Source organism: Salvelinus namaycush, chromosome 20 (genome assembly GCF_016432855.1).
Source record: "Salvelinus namaycush isolate Seneca chromosome 20, SaNama_1.0, whole genome shotgun sequence".
Lineage (NCBI taxonomy): Eukaryota > Metazoa > Chordata > Actinopteri > Salmoniformes > Salmonidae > Salvelinus > Salvelinus namaycush.
Window position 1 is genome coordinate 36,288,618 of NC_052326.1, and position 20,191 is coordinate 36,308,808.

At 43.2% G+C, this 20,191-nt stretch overlaps 1 protein-coding gene across 1 annotated transcript in view; it reads left to right on the top strand.

The window, feature by feature from the left end:
* The window catches only part of LOC120064600 (CUGBP Elav-like family member 4), a 134,870-nt gene that overhangs the window by 93,272 nt on the left and 21,407 nt on the right, over nucleotides 1-20,191 (top strand). The window contains exon 3 of the mRNA XM_039015202.1: nucleotides 10,468-10,516. Coding sequence (XP_038871130.1) covers nucleotides 10,468-10,516 — 49 coding nt within the window. The remainder of the gene's footprint in view (nucleotides 1-10,467; nucleotides 10,517-20,191) is intronic.

Sequence of the window (20,191 nt, forward strand, 5' to 3'; positions counted from 1 at the left end):
TGTGCATGTGTGTATCCATGCATAATTGTGTTTACTCCAGCCAGAGAGAAAGAAGTTCCCTGCTATAGAGATTACTTACAGCCGTAAATTGTCCCTACGGTCCTAGGCCTCAGATCTGCCCTCCCTTTCTGAAAGTAACACTTCAGCATTTTGTCTCCAGGACTGGAGGAAGGGGGGGGGGGGGGTGACAGGGAGAGAGAAAGAGACGAAGAGGGAGAAAGAAAAAGAGAGAGAGAGCAAAGAGAAGAGAAAGAGAGGGAGAGAAAGATAAGTCAGTCTAAAGTATAGAACTATGTATCCCCCCACTCTCCCGAGGTGCTGATGGTCCAGGGGCAGGGAGTTAAGAGAGAGATGGAGGTTGAACATTACATAACTCTTGCAGGCGTTACTCTGTCATTATTGACATGGATGGCACCTTATTGGTAGATTAAGTTTATAAATTGCCTGTGGGACAGTGGATGCGCATTGATAATTCAAATGGAACTGTTAACAGGCATTACCCAGGGATTGTGGTGAATAACTCAGCATCCAGGATTCCAAAAACCTGTTTAATACCTGTTTTGCTATTACATATCTTTAAATGTTGGTCATTTAGCAGACGCTCTTATCCAGAGTGACTTAAAGGAACAATTAGGGTTAAGTGCCTTGCTCAAGGGCACATAAACCGATGTTTCACCTATTCGGCTTTGAACCAGCGACCTTTCGGTTACTGGCCCAACGCTCTAAACCGCTTGGCTACCTGCCGCCCACACACTATTACCCCCCCCCCCCCCCCCAGTTGTCTCTCTCTCTGTCTCTGGATGTTAGAGTGAGCGAATGGAGGGTGTGGTACTGGACTGTCAGTCACCATGCCCTTGTACTGGTCCTCACACTGCCACAGAGAGGAGACAGGAGAGAAAGAGAGAGGATGTGTATGTGCTTGTGTGTCTGTGTGTGTGAGAGAGAGCGAGAGACTGATAAAGTGTGTGTGTGTGTGTGTGTGTGTGTGTGTGTGTGTGTGTGTGTGTGTGTGTGAGAGCGAGAGACTGATAAAATGTGGTGTGTGTGTGTGTGTGTGTGTGTGTGTGTGTGCACGCGCAGGGAATGCTTTGGATGACAATACATAAATACCCAAATTAACTAAAGCCCACTCTCTCTACCTCAGTGACCACTAGACAGAGGAAAAGGAGAGGGAGGGAGGAAGAGAAAGATTTTGCCAAGTTCCAAATTTGACAGCTTTTGAACTTGTTTTCATTTCTTATTCATTAGATAAGTAAAATCAAATCCAGTGATGGCACGCTGCTGCTGCCATAGCTTGATTTATGTCCACTTCTGGGGAAAGAAAGGAGAATTTATGGCTTTCTCGTGTCACCTAATCTACGCTGCAAAGCCTATGCATTCTGTTGCAGTGGGTTTAGAAAGAGGCTCTGGAAATACTCAACACCTTCTCCCTCTCTTTCTCTCACTCACACACAGGCACATGTGCACATAAACACCTCTCTTTGCCCTTAACCTTTCCCCCACCAATTTCCCTTCTGTCTTATTCTCTGTCTGCTCTCCTTCTCCTCCTCCCTCTCATCCTCCCTCATCCTCCCTCTCCTTCTTCTCCCTCTCCCTCTTCTCCTTCCTGTCCATCTCCTCCTCCCTCATCCTCCCTCTCGTTCTTCTCCCTCTCCCTCCTCTCCTCCCTGTCCCTCCTCCCTCTTCCTCTCCTCCTCCCTATCCTTCTTCTCCTCCCTCTCCTTCTCCTCCTCCCTCTCCTCCTCCTCCCTCTCCTCCTCTCCTCCTACCTCTCCCTCCTCCCTTTCTTCCTCCCTCTCCTCCTCCTTCTCCCTTCTTCCTCCCTCTCCTCCCTTTCCTCCTCCCTCTCCTCCTACCTCTTCCTCTCATCCTCCCTCTCCTTCCAATGCCTCTCATCCTCTCTCTCCTTCTCCTCCTCCCTTTCCTCCTCCCTCTCCTTCTCCTCCTCCCTCTCCTCCTCACCCCCTCATCTCTCTGTCCTCCCTCTCTCTCTCCTCCTCCCTTCCTTCCCCATCTTCCCTTCCTTCCTTCTCCTCCTCCCTCTCCCTCTTCTCCTCCCTGTCTTCCTCCTTCTCCTCCTCCCTATCCTTCTTCTCCTCCCTCTCCTTCTCCTCCTCCCTCTCCCTCTCCTCCTCCCTCTCCTTCTTCTCCACGCCTCCTCCCCCCCCTCTCCTCCTCTGTCTTCCTCCTCTCCCTTTCCTCCCTCTCCCTCTCATCCTACCTTTCCTTCTCCTCCCTCCCTCCTCTCCTTCTCCTTCTCCTCCCTTTCCTTCTCCTCCTCCCTCTCTTTTTCTCCCTCTCCACCACCTTTCTTATATAGACCCTCTCTTTTTATAGTGTCTCCTATAATCACCATGTAAACGTCAGAGGCTGTTGATTGCCTGCATACTGTATGTCTAATTATATAGCTATCCGTGTTTGTGTGTGTGTGTTCATGTGCCTGTGTGTTTCATCAGATCATGTATTACATTCGAGATATCAACAGCTTGCATACGAGCAATCCATGCGTGTTTCAGAGTTATTCTCATCCAAACAACACATCTGTACGTTCTATTATTATCTAACTGTAATATGATACTGGTTGCATTTCAAATGTGTTTGAAGGCTAAACGAACTGCTGTTGTCACAAACTCTGATGCATTTTTTGTCAGACAGACAAAAATAAGGCAAATGTACTGTATATTTAAAATTGTATATTTTGTATATATATTTATTTAGATAGTCCCCTGTAAATTGTCTATAGATGCTTAAACTATCGACAAACTGTAACTTGAAAAGAAAGAGAGAAGACATAAACAGGACTAGAGATAGAGAAAGATTGGTGTGAAACAGTTGAAAGAAAGGATGTGAGAAGAGGAGTGAAGACTAGTCTGTAGCCTGCTGAACACATAGCTGATGGAGACAAAGAGAAATCAGCCACAGAAGACGTGATTGCTTGAGATTTTCCCAAAGTCTTTTTTTCTGCCTAGCATTTGAAACTGCTTGTGCCTTGACACCCAGTATTATTTTGTGTCCCTTTAAGATGAATGTATTCTGGAAGGGGGGAAGGACTGTCAAGAAAATTAATTGTGAAGGATTGCAGGCTGTGAACTCAAAATAATTTAAAGGTACAATGCAGATGTTTTTATCTCAATATCAAATCATTTATTGATAACAATTAAGGACCTTACTGTGATTGTTTTACATTAAAATAGTCAAAAAGAAACTAAATAGCTTCTTAGCAAAGATAATAATTTAGCTAGGACTGTCTGAGGAAAACTGTAAACTAGCTGTTATTGGCAGAGAGGTTTTGAAACTCTCTTATTGGTCTGTTAACAAATTTACCACATGTTGATGTCAACAGGCAGGTCAAAACTCCATCCCACCGTCTTTTCAAACAGCTCTTTCACTGAAAGGGCATTATCATCATTTGCACAATTCCACAGTATTATTCCAACCTGTGGAAATATATATAAAACACAGGAAAATAAGGTTTTAACTGCACTTTAACTGCAAAAGAAAATGACCATGGGTCGTTTTTTTAATTGATCAGGCGGAAACTCGAATATATATATATATATATATATGTGTGTGTGTGTGTGTGTGTGTGTGTGCGCGTGTGTGTGTGTGTGTGTGTGTGTGTGTGTGTGTGTGTGTGCGCGCGCGCATCTGTACCCTGAACAGCACGGCTTCTTATCAGTGATGCAGCGTCTGACCATATCACAGTTAGAGTAGCCGACTGGCTGCAGGAAACGCCAAGAGAAGCACAGATTGTGCCAATTCATCTTGATGTTTTTTTATTTAGCATTTGTTTTGCTTCCTCCCATGTGACTGACTTGCTACTCAATACGTGGCCAAACAACTAGGTCTTGAATTGTTCTCTCCTCTCCCATATGTATGAGATGTGAAAGAAAAGGACTCACTACTATAGTGAGGAGGGGTGTGAGAGGAAGGGAGAATTGTTAACACTTTACTTTACAATCCTGGCACAGATGGTAGTTAGAAAACAACAGTAACAATTGATACTTTCTGTCTGTTTTTATTTATTTCTTAGTCAATTAAATTGGTAATTTGCCACCACAGTGTGTGTGGTATCTGTGATGTTTGGAATTAAACAACAGAGCAAAAATACACATTGGTTTTGACGGCCAATACAATTGTATGTTATGTTAAAGCATCAAATGGTAGTTATTAGTAATGTCATAATATTAAGCAATTTCTAAGTAAACACCAGTTAAATTGAGGACTTTAACAAAATACTACTGCTACTAGCTGAGGAAGGAATATGAAAGTAAAGCAAGTCTCATTCTCACTGTAAGAATTTCAAGCAGTGCTCTCTCATTTTGTTAAGGAAATGACCTCTCCTCCAGTGTTAGACTTTCTCCTCAATGTGATTCACTTTTATCTTATTGCTATGATGAAAACATAGTTGTGTGTGTGTGTCAGTGGAGGCTCCTCAGAGGAGGAAGGGGAGGACCATCCTACTCAGTGAATAAAAAAATTAAAAAAGTGAAATATTTAAAAAGCTAACATTTTTAGATAAAACTATACTAAATACCTGATTAAAAAACACTGTTTTGCAATGAATTCTGATCATGGATGCTGATCGTGAAAAAACAGAGGGAGCATGCCCCTATCCACATCGACGGGACCGCAGTGGAGAACGTGTTCCTTGGCGTAAACATCACTGACAATCTGAAATGGTCCACCCATACAGACAGTGTGGTGAAAACGGCACAACAGCACCTCTTCAACCTCAGGAGGCTGAAGAAATTTGGCTTGGCCCCTCAGACCCTCACAAACTTTTACAAATGCACAATTGAGAGCTTCCCGTTCGGGCTGCACCGCCCGCAACCGCAGGGCTCTCCAAAGGTTGGTGCGTTCTGCCCAACGCATCACCGGGAGCACACTGCCTGCCCTGTAGGACACCTACAGCACCCGATGTCACAGGAAGGCCAAAAAGATCAAGAAGTACATCAACCACCTGAGCCACAGCCTGTTCAACAGTCAATCTGACTGTAAAATAGCCATCACTAACAGGCTACCACCCGGTTACTCAACCCTGCACCTTAGAGGCTGCTGCTCTATATACGTAGACATGGAATCACTGGCCACTTTAATAATGGAACACTAGTCACTTTAATAATGTTGACATACTGCTTTACCCATCTCATATGTATTTACTGTATTCTATTCTACCTTATTGTAGTCAATGCCACTCTGACATTGCTCTAACTAATATTTATATATTTCTTAATTCCATTCTTTTAATTTTAGATTTGTGTATTGTTGTGAATTGTTAGATACTACTGCACTGTTTGAGCTAGGAACACAAGCATTTCGTTACACCTGCAATAACATCTGCCAAATACGTGTATGTGACCAATAACATTTTATTGTATTTTATTTTAATGTCTACTGTAGCTTCAACAGCCCCCTCTAGGCTAGCACCATGGTGTAGCCAGAGGACAGCTATTGTCCGTCCTCCTCTGGAACATTGACTTCAATACAAAACCTAGGGGGCTTATGGTTCTCACCCCCTTCCAAAGACTTACAAAGTAATTATGACGACTTCCGGAGGACGTCCTCCAACCTATCAGAGCTCTTGCAGTGTGAACTAACATCTTGTCCATCCAATCAAAGTGTCAGTGAATGAATCTATTACTGAAAGCACAAGCTACAGCTAGCTTAGACTGTAGTGCATAAAGTGTGCTGAGTAGTTGACTCAAAGAGCGAGAAAGACAATAGTTGAAATATTTTGAACAAATTATTTTCTTCAAAACATTAAGGACAAGCAGCCAAGAGAGAGTTAGCTATATATATATTTTTTTTTTCTTAGTTTACCTTTCACTTACTTTAAGCTAATGCAGCTATTTTAGCCTACTACACAGCCTGACTAAACCAGAGAGGAATGGTTTTTATGTTAGCTGACTAAGGCTATTGTCACGGCCGTCGAAAGAACTGGACCAAAGCGCAGCGTAGTGAGCGTACATTACTATTTATTTGGATAATGTCGCCAACAAAAAACAATAAACAATACAAAACGACCGTGAAGCTTAAAGGCTATAGTGCCACAAACAAAGACAACTTCCCACAAACACAAAAGGGAAAAAGGCTGCCTAAGTATGATTCCCAATCAGAGACAACGATAGAAGGCTGTCCCTGATTGAGAACCATACCCGGCCAAAACAAAGAAATACAAAAACATAGAAAATAGAACATAGAATGCCCACCCAAATCACACCCTGACCAAGCCAAAATAGAGACATAAAAAGCTCTCTAAGGTCAGGGCGTGACAGTACCCCCCCCCCCCCCAAAGGTGCGGACTCTGGCCGCAAAACCTGAACCTATAGGGGAGGGTCTGGGTGGGCATCTATCCGCGGTGGCGGCTCTGGTGCGGGACGTAGACCCCGCTCCACCTCTGGCTCACCCCACTTTGGTTGCGCCCCTGGTGCGGGACCCCCGTCGCCGACCCCGGACTGGGGACCCTCGTTGCGGGCCCCGGACTGGGAACCCTCGTTGCGGACCCCGGACTGTGGATCCTCACTGATGGGAGGAGACGTATAGACAGCCTGGTGCGTGGGGCTGCCACAGGGCCCACCAGGCTGGGGAGACATACAGGAGGCTTGGTTCTGGGAGCAGGCACAGGATGAACCGGGCTGTGGGGGAGCACTGGAGATCTGGTGCTTATCCCTGGCACCACTCTTCCAGGCTGAATGCCCCCTTTAGCCCGGCACCTCCCGAGCGCAGGCACAGGTCGAACCGGGCTGTGGGGGAGCATTGGAGATCTGGTGCTTAACACGTGCACCTCTCCTTTTGGCTGTATGCCCACTTTAGCCCGGCACGTGCGGGAAGCTGGAACAGGCCGCAATGGGTTCTCCTGGCGAACTGGGGATACCGTGCGTAGAGCTGGCGCAGGATAACCCGGGCCGAAGAGACGCACCGGAGACCAGGAGCGCTGAGCCGGCACAATCCCTCCTGGCTGAATGCCAACTCTAGCACGGCAACTGCGGGGAGATTGCAGAGAGCGCACCAGGCTATGAGAGCGCACTGGAGACACACGGCGCAGAGCCGCATAGCCTGGTGCCTGACTAGTCACTCTCTCCCCACTGTAAGCACGGGGAGTTGGCTCAGGTCTATAACCTGACTCCGCCAATCTCCCCGTGTGCCCCCCCCCCCCAAAAAAAATGTTTTTGGGCTGCCTCTCGTGCCTGCTTCGCTGACTTGCCTCCTCATATCGCCGCCTTTACCAGCTGCCTTCGCCTTCCTGGCTGCTTCCACCTGTTCCCATGGAAGGCGATCCCTTCCGGCCAGAATGTCATCCCATGTCCAGTCCTCCTTTTTACCACGCTGCTTGGTCCTTTTGTGGTGGGTAGTTCTGTCACGGCCGTCGAAAGAACTGGACCAAAGCGCAGCGTGGTGAGCGTACATTACTATTTATTTGGATAATGTCGCCAACAAAAAACAATAAACAATACAAAACGACCGTGAAGCTTAAGGGCAATAGTGCCACAAACAAAGACAACTTCCCACAAACACAAAAGGGAAAAAGACTGCCTAAGTATGATTCCCAATCAGAGACAACGATAGACAGCTGTCCCTGATTGAGAACCATACCCGGCCAAAACAAAGAAATACAAATACATAGAAAATAGAACATAGAATGCCCACCCAAATCACACCCTGACCAAACCAAAATAGAGACATAAAAAGCTCTCTAAGGTCAGGGCGTGACAGCTATCCAACACTGCAACTTTTCCAAGTCAAGGTAAGCTTTCGGTTGTATTAATTTATTGCCATCGGGGTCCTCCGTTGTAACTGCTAAACTGCTTTCTGTACACTGTACTGCGTGATTGTACACATGGATTACATTATGGGTACTAACGCGTTAGTTCTAGTTTGTTGACTATATGGTCACAAGGATGTAGGTTGTGTAGTGGTTTGGCTTAGAGAGATGTTTGCACCTGGTCATAGACAGCAAAAGGGAAAAGGTTAGAGGAGGAGAGCGCAAATATATGAGAAAGTATTATACAACAAGCAAAGTAATGATGCAGTATGTGGCTGTGTGTGTGCGGTGATCATGGATGTATTCATTCCACCGATTCTGTTGCAAAACATTTCTTAAATGGAAGCAAATGGAACGAAACAAGGAGGGACCACCCTGAATTTATCCAATAGAAACTTTTGTTTTAGACTAATGTTTACACCCGAGATCAGCTAGATGCAGGCAAGAGTGTGCAAGGCGGTATTGAATGTGTCACTGTCTGTCAACTTGATTACTCCTATTTGTCTTTCAACCTGTGCGCCTATGTTATAAACTTTCATTTCTTGGCTAGGTTGTAGCAACCTCATGATGGGTATTATATAGGGCAAATTCGAGTATCATGTAGTAGCCTTAACCTATCGATGTTACATTGAACTGGGTGAATGGAATATGACTGACAGTCATCCAATATGCTATAATAGAAATAAGGACATGCTCATGAAAAATAAGTGTGTGTGTGTGTGTGTGTGTGTGTGTGTGTGTGTGTGTGTGTGAGAGAGAGAGAGAACATATACTAGGCGTGTGTGAGTAAGTGTGAATGAAGCATAGAATTCTCAACTCACAAGAAAACAGTAAGAAGTCTGTTTCTCACTAAGACACCGTGGGTGGATGTGTATGAGTGCCTGAGTGTATGTTTGTACATGCGTGTGAATGTGGGTGCGTTTAATGGTGCTCCTTTGTGTGAATTTGAGGTGGAGATAGTATTTTCTGTCTCAGGGAAGTGTATAATGGAGAATGGGGAGGTAGAGAGTTGTAGGCTGTTGTGAGTGATGCATAATGTTGCTCAATGCTACCATCTAGCTGTTAGTTCCACTTATTTCTCTGTCACTCCTAGCTCTTTTTCTCTCTTTGCTCTCTCTCTCTCTCTCTCGCTGTCTTTCAGTCTCTCCACCACTCTTTCCCCATCGCCCTCTCTCCACACCTCCCTCTCTCTTTCACTCCTCTCTCTCTCCCTCTCTCTCTCTCAATATCAGCAGCCAGGGTGATATAAATAATGCATCAAAACACATTAAAAACATTTACTGGTGATGAATGAAAAGGGAGGGAAGGAGGGAGAAAGGGTGACTGGGCCTTAAAAGAAGGAGTGTTATAGTGCATTGAGAGGTATAGCAGACCTGGACTTTTTACACTGAGGAAGAGATGGTAAAAACACAGTAATATACCAAAGTGTTCCCCTAATATTGTCAGCCTCTAGTAGTTTACTGGTCGTTTACTTTAGAGCAAAACATGGCTTTATTGAGCTCCATCTCATCCAGAGTGCTGCCTAGTCCACTAACCACGGATTTCATTCATTAAGGTGTAGCACTCAGCAGTGTTTTTGTTTTGGTTAGTCTGGTTAGTCTGTACGTAAATGCAACAAAGTGGGAGAATTGCAGAACCATGAAGCATACATCCTTTCATACACTACCTGATAACACGCACGCACCAACAAACACATACACACACACACACTTCTTTCCCCTATGGGGCACATCGTTCCAGCTCTCCCCAGTCTCCCTCTCCTTCTTGCTCTCACTCCCCCACTTCTCTGCTTCCCTCTCCCTCCCTCACTTCCCCTCTCTCTATTACTCCCCCCTTCCCTCCCCCTCTCTCTCCCCTTCCCTCCTGGCAGTGTGGCGATTGGCATTATTAAAAATTGATTGGCAGCGAGCATTTTGTGGCTTGCATGTATTACTGAGCCGGAGAGCAGTGGGAAAGCAGCCAGAATTGACAGACAGGCCTTGGCGGAATGGAAGGAGGACTGTAAAGGAGAAAGGAAATGAGGGGTGAAAAATAAGAGTGTAAAGGAGGAATGAAATTAGTAGTGCAAAGGAGGAATGAAATTAGAAGTGTAAAGGAGGAATGAAATGAGGAGTGTAAAGGAGGAATGAAATGAGGAGTGTAAAGGAGGAATGAAATGAGGAGTGTAAAGGAGGAGTGTAGGGGGAATGGAAAGAGGAATGGAAAAGGGTGACAAGGCCTTATATGAGAACTTGGTGTCTAGATTAGTTAATAAGATAGATGGACGGACAGACAGAGAGAAAGAGAGACAAGTAGGCAGTCAGAAAGTTAGACCTAGTCAGACCAATTCAAATGTATATATCTGTAATGAGGCCCGGGTGAACTGCAATGTACTTGAACAGAGCTTGCACACATCCTCTCCCTCTCCCTTTCTCTTTCCATCCTTCTTCATCCCGCTCTCTAAATTCCTGAACCTGTACTATCAAATCTCAAAGGTTGTCCTTCTCTCCCAACCTACACAATTACATCTCAAAACATATTTACAAGTATTGTTACTTATTTGCCAACGCTGTCAATGACATTTAGGAAATGGTGTGCAGCTATATCTTGATGTTAGGTAAGCAATCCTAACCTCTTTCTCTCTCTTCTCTGTCTTCTCTTCCTTACTTTCTTTCTCTTTCCCTCCAACCCTCTCTATTCTCAATCTCTCTCTCCCTCTCCAGATGAACAGGCCTATCCAGGTGAAGCCTGCGGACAGCGAGAGTCGAGGAGGTAGTGCTCCACTTCTTTAAACACAGCTGCCGACCGTCCCACATCAGTGGCACCATTACCCCTCTCTGGCCCAGACAAGCACACACTTACGCAAATCAGAGGAGGCTGGTGGGAGGAGCTATAGGAGGATGGACTCATTGTAATGGCTGTAATGGAATAAAAGGAACAGTATCAAACACATTAAACATATGTAAACCACATGCTTGACTCTATTCCGTTTCAGACATTACAATGAGCCTGTCCTCCTCCTATAGCTCCTTCCCTCTTTAGATGTTTCTCTTATACATTTTTTTTCATGCATAACATATTTAGTTGTGAATTAAGCATACACAAGTTTGAGCGTTTTGAATAGCATCAGTTAGAGAGAGTGAAGGGGTCAGTCAACTATGGCCTTTTAAAAGTCACTCATTAAACAAATCTCAGTAACTTTCATGTTCTTCAAAGGACTCACACACAAACACATACAGTACACACACACATGGGCCACTGATTAACCAGTTCAAGATAACATTCTTCCAGTGCAGCGAAAATTTTTGTTTTTGTTTCACACTGTAACATATTTCTGCCTGCAACATAACATAATTAAAAAAATTTGTATGAGAGAATGGCGGAGGAGAGGAGAGTGGGAGAAGAAGAGAGAGAAAAATAGAGAGTGTGAGGGAACCATTTTTAGAAAGAGAGATAAAGAGGTAGAGCAAATGAGGAGAGCGAGAGACAGAGAGAGAGAGAGTTACTGAGGGATTGCATGACTTCCTCCCTGTTTATTCTGGTCCTCTAACTGTGGTTGATGGAGCTGGGGAGACAAGAGAGAAACAATCAGTGGATGAGCTGGAGAAGGATTCTACTTCTCTCCCTCGCTCTTCCTCTACCTCTCCACCTCCCTTTCCTCTACCTCTACCCATCCCCCTGTTTCTCTTAGTGCCTCATTCTCAAATCCGGGCCTTGCGCCACTGCTGGTTTTCATTCTTCCCCACTAACCAGGAACTGATTCAGACCTGGGAACACAGGCCTCTCAGTTTAGGCCAATGTAGTGAATGAAGCCCTTATTTAAAATGGTGGTGTTACATTAGTGACCGGTTTCTTGAGCACAGATTAAGACTAGTCCTGGACTAATACATTCTTTAAATGGAGATTCTCCATTGAGAGTGGTTTTTAATCCAGGAGTTGGGTTCATATGTGTCAGGGAAACTGGCCCTAAGTGAAACTCTCATCATAAATTTGGTTTGATGGACATACTCTGGTCGACAACCTGTTTATGGTCCTATATAGACTTGGTCTGTCCAAGGTGCATCACTTCAAACACCCCCCCCCCCCCCCCCCAGGGAGTGAAACATTTATTGGTTCCTATTAATTTAATCTCCAGCTGAATATTTTTGTTTGTTGTGTTACAAGTTGTTTCTCGAAGAGAGATGTGAGAATTAATGGTGCCATCCCATGAGAACTGTGGAGGCTTCGGCCTTCAATGAGTTTGTGTGTGTGTGTGTGAAACTTTTACGCCACTACATTCCTAAAAAAAGATGTACTTTTTACTCCCATTCATTTTCCCTGAACCAAAAGTACTTCTTACATTTCTAAGGATCAGACAGGACAGCAATATAGTCAAATTCACTACCTATATGTGTGTGAATTTGCCAACCTACAGTACCAGTCAAAAGTTTGGACACACCTACTCATTCATGGGTTTTTCTTTATTTTAAAAATGTTCTACATTGTAGAATAATAGTTAAGACATTACACAATGAAATAACACATATGGAATCATGTAGTTACCAAAAAAGTGTTAATCAAATCAAAATATATTTTAGATTTGAGATTCTTCAAAGTAGCCATCCTTTGCCTTGACAGTTTTGCACACCCTTGGCATTCTCTCAATCAGCTTCACCTGGAATGCTTTTCGAACTGTCTTGAAGGAGTTCCCACATATGCTAAGCACAAGTTGGCTACTGATCCTTCCCTCTGCGGTCCAACTCATCCCAAACCATCTCAATTGGGTTGAGGTCAGGTGCTTGTGGAGGCCAGGTCATCTGATGCAGCCCTCCATCACTCTCCTTCTTGGTCAAATAGCCTTTACACAGCCTGGAGGTGTGTTGGGTCATTGTCCTCTTGAAAAACAAATGATAGTCCCACTAAGCAAAAACCAGATGGGATGGCGTATCGCTGGAGAATGCTGTGGTAGCCATGCTGGTTAAGTGTGCCTTGAATTCTCAAATTCTCAAATCGCTAATTTGGACTCATCAGACCAAAGGACAGATTTCCATCAGTCTAATGTCCATTGCTCGTGTTTCTTTGACCAAGCAAGTCTATTCTTATTGGTGTGGTTTCTTTGCAGCAATTCGACCATGTAGGCCTGATTCACGCAGTCTCCTCTGAACAGTTGATGTTGATGTGTCTGTTACTTGAACACTGTGAAGCATTTATTTGGGCTGCAATCTGAGGTGCAGTTAACTCTAAAGAACTTATCCTCTGCAGCAGAGGTAACTCTGGGTCTTCCTTTCCTGTGGCGGTCCTCATGAGAGCCAGTTTCATCATAGCACTTGATGGTTTTTGTGACTGCACTTGAAGAAACTTTCAAAGTTCTTGACATTTTCCAGATTGACTGACCATGTCTTAAAGTAATGATGGACTGTCATTTCTATTTGCATATTTGAGCTGTTCTTTCCATAATATGGACTTGGTCTTTTGCCAAATAGGGCTATCTTCTGTATAGCACCCCTACCTTGTCACAACACAACTGATTGTCTCAAACGCATTAAGAAGGAAAGAAATTCCACAAATTAACTTTTAACAAGGCACACCAGTTAATTGAAATGCATTCCAGGTGACTACCTCATGAAGCTGGTTGAGAGAATGCCAAGAGTGTGCAAAGCTGTCATCAAGGCAAAGGGTGTCTACATTGAAGAATATCAAATATAAAAAATGTAAAAAAAGAATTTAACACTTTTTTGTTTACTACATGATTCCATATGTCTTATTTCATAGTTTTGATGTCTTCACTATTTTTCTACAATGTAGAAAATAGTAAAAATAAAGAAAAACCCTGGACTGAGTAGGTGTGTCCAAACTTTTGACTGGTACTGTAGGTTGGCATTTATTGTCAGGAATCTTGCCCTGGAGGCAGCTCTGCACAGTGGTCACGATCTGACATATCCACACAGGGCCGGCAGCAGAATTAATCAGTTGGAGGGGCATGTGATTTCTTTAGGCGGGCACGTTTTTTTCCAGGGACCTACTATAATTGTTTTAATGGATGTTATAGTAAAGACCATAGGTCGGCTCGTGAGTTTGGAGTTTGGGGAAGCTTACAATTTATCCTAGCATTTCTACCGATCTGCGTGCCAGTTATGATTATTTTTATATGATCATTTTCATTTAATTTCATGAATAAAGTTTTTGTTTCTCAAAATCATTGTCAAGTGGTTAATCATAGAAAGCGGAATTTTAAAGATAACATTCAACTAATGCTAGAGCACCAGTCTCTGCCATATGGACACATTGATACACCGTGATCCAATGGTAACCAAAGAAATTAGCGCATATAACTTACATCGTCAACTATGTAAAATACATGGGCCTAACGCCTACAAATAAAAACAGTAGAAAATATCATGATGATAAATTCATGAATTTCTCTACTCCACTTGTCTGCCCCCCTTTCTATCTGTCTTGACTTGAGCTATCGCTAGTGAAGTGCAACATTATAAGCTACCAAATCAATTGGATCCTCACCAAAGCTGTCGCTAGCTAACTTGCAACATTGTATCAACTAGCCTATTCCAGGCCCTCAGTTCACAAACTGGAGGCCTGGTGATTATCGAGGCTGGGAAAGTGTTGGAAAGATTTCCCAAAGACTGTGAGGAACTATTATTATTCGCAATGATGTATAAAAAAACAGACTTTGTTGTATTACTGCGAAGCTCAGCTTATTATTGGTGGACGTGGTGATTTAAGACAATCAGAAATCAGACATCCCAAATGGGCACTCCTACATTTGCGCACAGCCTAGGCCTCCAAAAGGGTGCTCAGGCGCGCTCTCCCTTATTAAAGTTATCAGAACAGATAAACCATGCTCATTGCTCACATGGATCAGTCCAACAAAAGACAATTAACAAATTGACAAAACTCATAAATGATGGCTATGAAATAATCCAACGCTTGTTTCTCACAAGTGTAGCCGGTTGTGAACTCTGAAAACAATGTTTTACTGTAATTAATACATGCATTAATGGTACATTTACTAGGCCTACTGGTGACATATGTAATGGGGAATTCATAAAAAATAAACAATCAAAGGCCAAACAATTCACACAATGACTGCGCAATAATTTTCGGGAGACAGCTGAGAGCATTCTGGAGAGATGCTTATCTTTGCCACACACCCCTCCCCTTCTTCTTGTTTCAACATTTTAAATTATACTCAAGATACATTATCTTCACACATATTTTAGACGCCTTTCAATGACAGTCGCAAGCCTATTGCCACGCATACTGCCCAAATTGCAGGCTTCCCAATAAAATAGTCATAGTCATATGCACCTGTGATTTGAAACAATCTTCAGCTATTTTTTTAAAAAGAAGCTAATGATCCTCTGTGACTAAGTCATGCTCTCTGGTGTAGGATTTTTAATGATTTTATTTAGACAGGAGTAATATCATATAATTTTGGCAAAACATAATTTTACTTAAAGGGAAGGGAAGCCAGCATCCGAACAGTGCACCCGCCAACTTTCCTTCCCAATTTGCAAGTGCACTGAAACCAGAGATCTGTATATACAGTGGCGGAACTAGAGTTTTCTACATGGGGTGGCCATGGCTACTTCAAGGGTCCATAGACCATGACAGAAAATGTGTGTGTAACCCTAACCTGGCATCTAAGGCGCATGAATGAATGATTGCTCATTAGAGGTAGAAGTGATAATTCACTTCTAGAGTTCTTCAGTGTGGCAGATAGTGTGGTCCAAAAGGGTTACTTCACTAGAATTCTTTAACATACTATGAATAGTCAGTGTCTCTACCTCGGAACTGCAGCTCAATTTCTCTCTCTCTCTCCCTCTCCCTCTCCCTCTCACTCTCACTCTCACTCTCACTCTCACTCTCACTCTCTCACGCACGCACGCACGCACGCACGCACGCACGCACGCACACACACACACACACACACACACACACACACACATATATATATACTGGAGAGACGTGGATCACTCTGTTTTCATTAATATATAATCTGGGTCTATAAGTGTTGAACATCCAAAATATTTTCAGAAAATAAAGCTCAAGCACCAAGGAGATAAGATAAATTGCATAGTTTATTTACAAACAAATAATTTACGAAATAACACACTGCAATTTGACATACCAGGTATCAAGCAGAAATGGACTTGAAAATGTTTCGTAATTTTGGTGCCCATCAACATTTTACATTTACATTTTAGTCATTTAGCAGAAGCTCTTATCCAGAGCGACTTACAGTAGAGTGCATACATTTTATTACATTTACACACTGAGACAAGGATATCCCTACCGGCCAAACCCTCCCTAACCCGGACGACGCTATGCCAATTGTGCGTCGCCCCACGGACCTCCCGGTCGCGGCCGGCTGCGACAGAGCCTGGGCGCGAACCCAGAGACTCTGGTGGCGCAGCTAGCACTCCCAGAGACCCGGGTGGCGCAGTGGAAACTTACAGTATCATATTTATGCTCATATATATTATGTTAACTAATAGCAAATACATTTTTTGGAATTGGCCTGATCAAGACCAAATGAAATCTGTGTGACATGATACCCTGTGGATTTATCATATTAGAATGTTAGTGTACTAGCTAGTACACAGTGCAGGTTTTAATCATGACCAGAGGGACCGCCTAAGTGCCAAATGACCCTAGGTAGATTTAAAACAGCATAATTCTGCAGTTCTGGTGAGAACTGGCAAAATGTTTCACAAACTCCTCCATGTTGAGGGAGCGTGCCCTCCTTGACTCAACACTGAGGATTCCGAGGTGACTTAACCTGTCATCAACCATTGTTGTTCTAGGGTGGGTTTTAATCAGTTTTAAAGCTGAGAAGCTTCTCTCGCAAGAAGCACTGCTGACTGTTGTAACAACAGAAATCTTACAAAGTCAAAATAGCTCATGGAAGACCTCTTTATAAGGTTCTAGAAACACAACAAAGTCAAGGAGAGTAGACGGTCTGTCCTCCCTTCCACTTTTCTCTCTCCTATCAAGAAGCCACTTGGTTTGATGAACCTCATGTTTGAGGTCCTCTAAATCTGACTCAAATGTCTGAGCAAAGGCAAAAAGAGGCTCCTCATTCAAGAATGTTGTACTCTTTGGGTTGAGAGACTGGACCCCTTGCATTATCTCGCAATTCTTTGAAAAATGCCTCTGCAGCTCAGCTGAGAGACTGTCAAGCACCTGATAAAAGATAGCTCTTTGGAAGCTCTCACCATCACTTTGGTCACTATTTTTCTGTCCTACAGTGCACATTATCAATGAGTCGTGAAATCTTAAGCTTGTTTTAGGCTGTCTTTTACACAATGTTTGTATACCTAACCTCCAAACGAGCTTCAATGCCATACAACACTCCTTCCGTGGCCACCAACTGCTCTTAAACGCTAGTAAAACCAAATGCATGCTTTTCAACCGTTCGCTGCCTGCACCCGCCCGCCCGACTAGCATCACCACCCTGGACGGTTCCGACCTAGAATATGTGGACATCTATAAATACCTAGGTGTCTGGCTAGACTGTAAACTCTCCTTCCAGACTCATATTAAACATCTCCAATCCAAAATCAAATCAAAAATCGGCTTTCTATTTCGCAACAAAGCCTCCTTCACTCACGCCGCCAAACTCACCCTAGTAAAACTGACTATCCTACCGATCCTCGACTTCGGCGATGTCATCTACAAAATAGCTTCCAATACTCTACTCAGCAAACTAGATGCAGTTTATCATAGTGCCATCCGTTTTGTTACTAAAACACCTTATACCACCCATCACTGCGACCTGTATGCTCTAGTTGGCTCGCCCTCGCTACATATTCGTCGCCAGACCCACTGGCTCCAGGTCATCTATAAGTCCATGCTAGGTAAAGCTCTGCCTTATCTCAGTTCACTGGTCACGATAACAACACCCACCCATAGCACACGCTCCAGCAGGTATATCTCACTGATCATCCCAAAAGCCAACACCTCATTTGGCCGCCTTTCCTTCCAGTTCTCTGCTGCCTGTGACTGGAACGAATTGCAAAAATTGCTGGAGTTGGAGACTTTTATTTCCCTCACCAACTTTAAACATCTGCTATCTGAGCAGCTAACCGATCGCTGCAGCTGTACATAGTCCATCTGTAAACAGCCCACCCAATTTACCTACCTCATCCCCTTACTGTTTTTATTTATTTACTTTTCTGCTCTTTTGCACACCAGTATCTCTACTTGCTCATGATCATCTGATGATTTATCACTCCAGTGTTAATCTGCTAAATTGTAATTATTCGCTCCTATGGCCTATTTATTGCCTACCTCCTCATGCCTTTTGCACACAATGTATATAGACTCATTTTTTCCCCCCTACTGTGTTATTGACTTGTTTATTGTTTACTCCATGTGTAACTCTGTGTTGTTTTCTGTTCACACTGCTATGCTTTATCTTGGCCAGGTCGCAGTTGTAAATGAGAACTTGTTCTCAACTAGCCTACCTGGTTAAATAAAGGTGAAATAAAAAAATTAAATTTAAAAAAATACTTATTTTGCAGTGCTCTGCAATCTTTTCAACCTCTTTCCATAGTTCTCCAAAGTAGTTCTCCTCACTTCTGTAGTCCTGTAATGTGTCTGTAAGGGAACCTACTAGATCCACAGCCCTTGCTAGGTCAAGAGGGTTTGATTGGAGCATGTCAGAAAGACACTTGGCATCACCAAGCACTTTACAAAAGGTAACCAAAAGCCCTTTGAAATGTAAATCTATCTGAGAAAGAAGGCCCCTTGCCTCCACTGATCTATCACCACTATTTTCAAGTGTGATATTCTGTGCACTCTCAGAACTGCTGGAAGCCTGTACCTCAGATTATGGCATGCCGTGTATCTGCATGCCCACCTTACATCCGTAATTCTCTGTAGTTCCCTGGGCTGCTGCTGTGGATACAGCTCTTTCTGAACTGCAAGCCACTTGAGATGAACATACGAGCCAGATACAAAGTTATAAAGCTTCTGCAGGAGAGCAAAAAAGTGAACTGCCTCAGGCACTGATTTTACAGCATCGACAAGAACCAAATTCAAACAATGTGCATTACAGTGCACATAAAATGCAAATCTTGCACTGTTTCAAATCCGTGCAGTCACACTAGAATGCTTTCCGCTCATGCCCCACAATATGATTTCTGTAGTCCAGACCATGTTTTTCAAGGCCATCAATTATCGTTTTTGTGAGACCTACTGCATCTAAGCTTTCAGCTGACTGAAAGTGTAAAAAGCTTCCGTGGATGCCATTGTAATAGTACCTCACATTTGAAGATGTGGTATTTGTATTTTTATTTTTATTTGGTTTCATCTGCAATTACACTAAAAACTTCACTTTCTTTTACTTCTCTTATTATTTGACTTTCTACAATCTCAGCTCAGCCCTCAAGAACTTTGTTCTGGATTTGGTGGCTTGTGTACTTAGCATTGCCACATGTATTCATCCTTTTCTCTATGAGAGGGTCATTCTTTGCTATTTCTTCTAAAATTGTCAAAAAAAGACCCTTGTTGTGAGAGTCATCAGACTCTCGATGACCTCTCTGCACTATATTTTGAGTGGCAGTTAATAGGAGTACATCTGCAATTGTTTTAATGTAAGTACAGTTTTCCTCCACTTTCTTTTTCTGGTCCTCATTTATGACATCTAACATTGATGAGTTGCTGTCAATAGCCCTTTTATTCTGATTCCAAGCATACATAGCATTGATATGATGCTCTGCCTTCGAATGGAGCTTAAACCCAGAATCTTTAAACAGCGCCTTTTTCCAGTTACAAAAACCTGACTGTGATGTGAAGGCAGATTCAGGTGTATTGCAGAGAAAAATACCTACAGGCGAAACAATAAGTCGAATCTTGCCTTACAGAATATTCAAGCCATGAATTATTCTTATACCAGGAGCTGTTGAAAGCCCTTTTCCTAGTACCATGCTGAGTTCTGGGAAATGTTTTCAAACACGGCTGTACAGGACCCTCTTCTCTGGATCTTGAAATGTCTAAAATACACGTTAAATAATGTGCCATATCTCTATGGAAATGTAGAATATTAGATACTAACAGCTGCTAACTAAAATGTGTAGTTTAAAGTATAAGCCTGGCCTACCATTGGGTCCTTTTGGAACAGCATATCTGGTGCTTGATGCAGTTGGGAGGGGCTCGATGACATCTCCTGGCAGCTCTGGCTCACTGTCTTGCTCAGAACCCAGAGGTCTCTGTGTCATCCCTTGATACATCTGTTACATTAAAATAACACAAGAACCATTAATGTATAAACAAAATAAAAATGCCACAGCCATCAAAACAAGAACACACATGAATCAACAACCAACATTTTAAAGTGAGGCTTAATCTGACAAATCATCTATTACAAGCTGAAGCTAAACTTAAATTCTGAACTGGGCATGTGACTGACTGCCTGGTAGATGCTCTGACCTGGTGGTGGTAGAC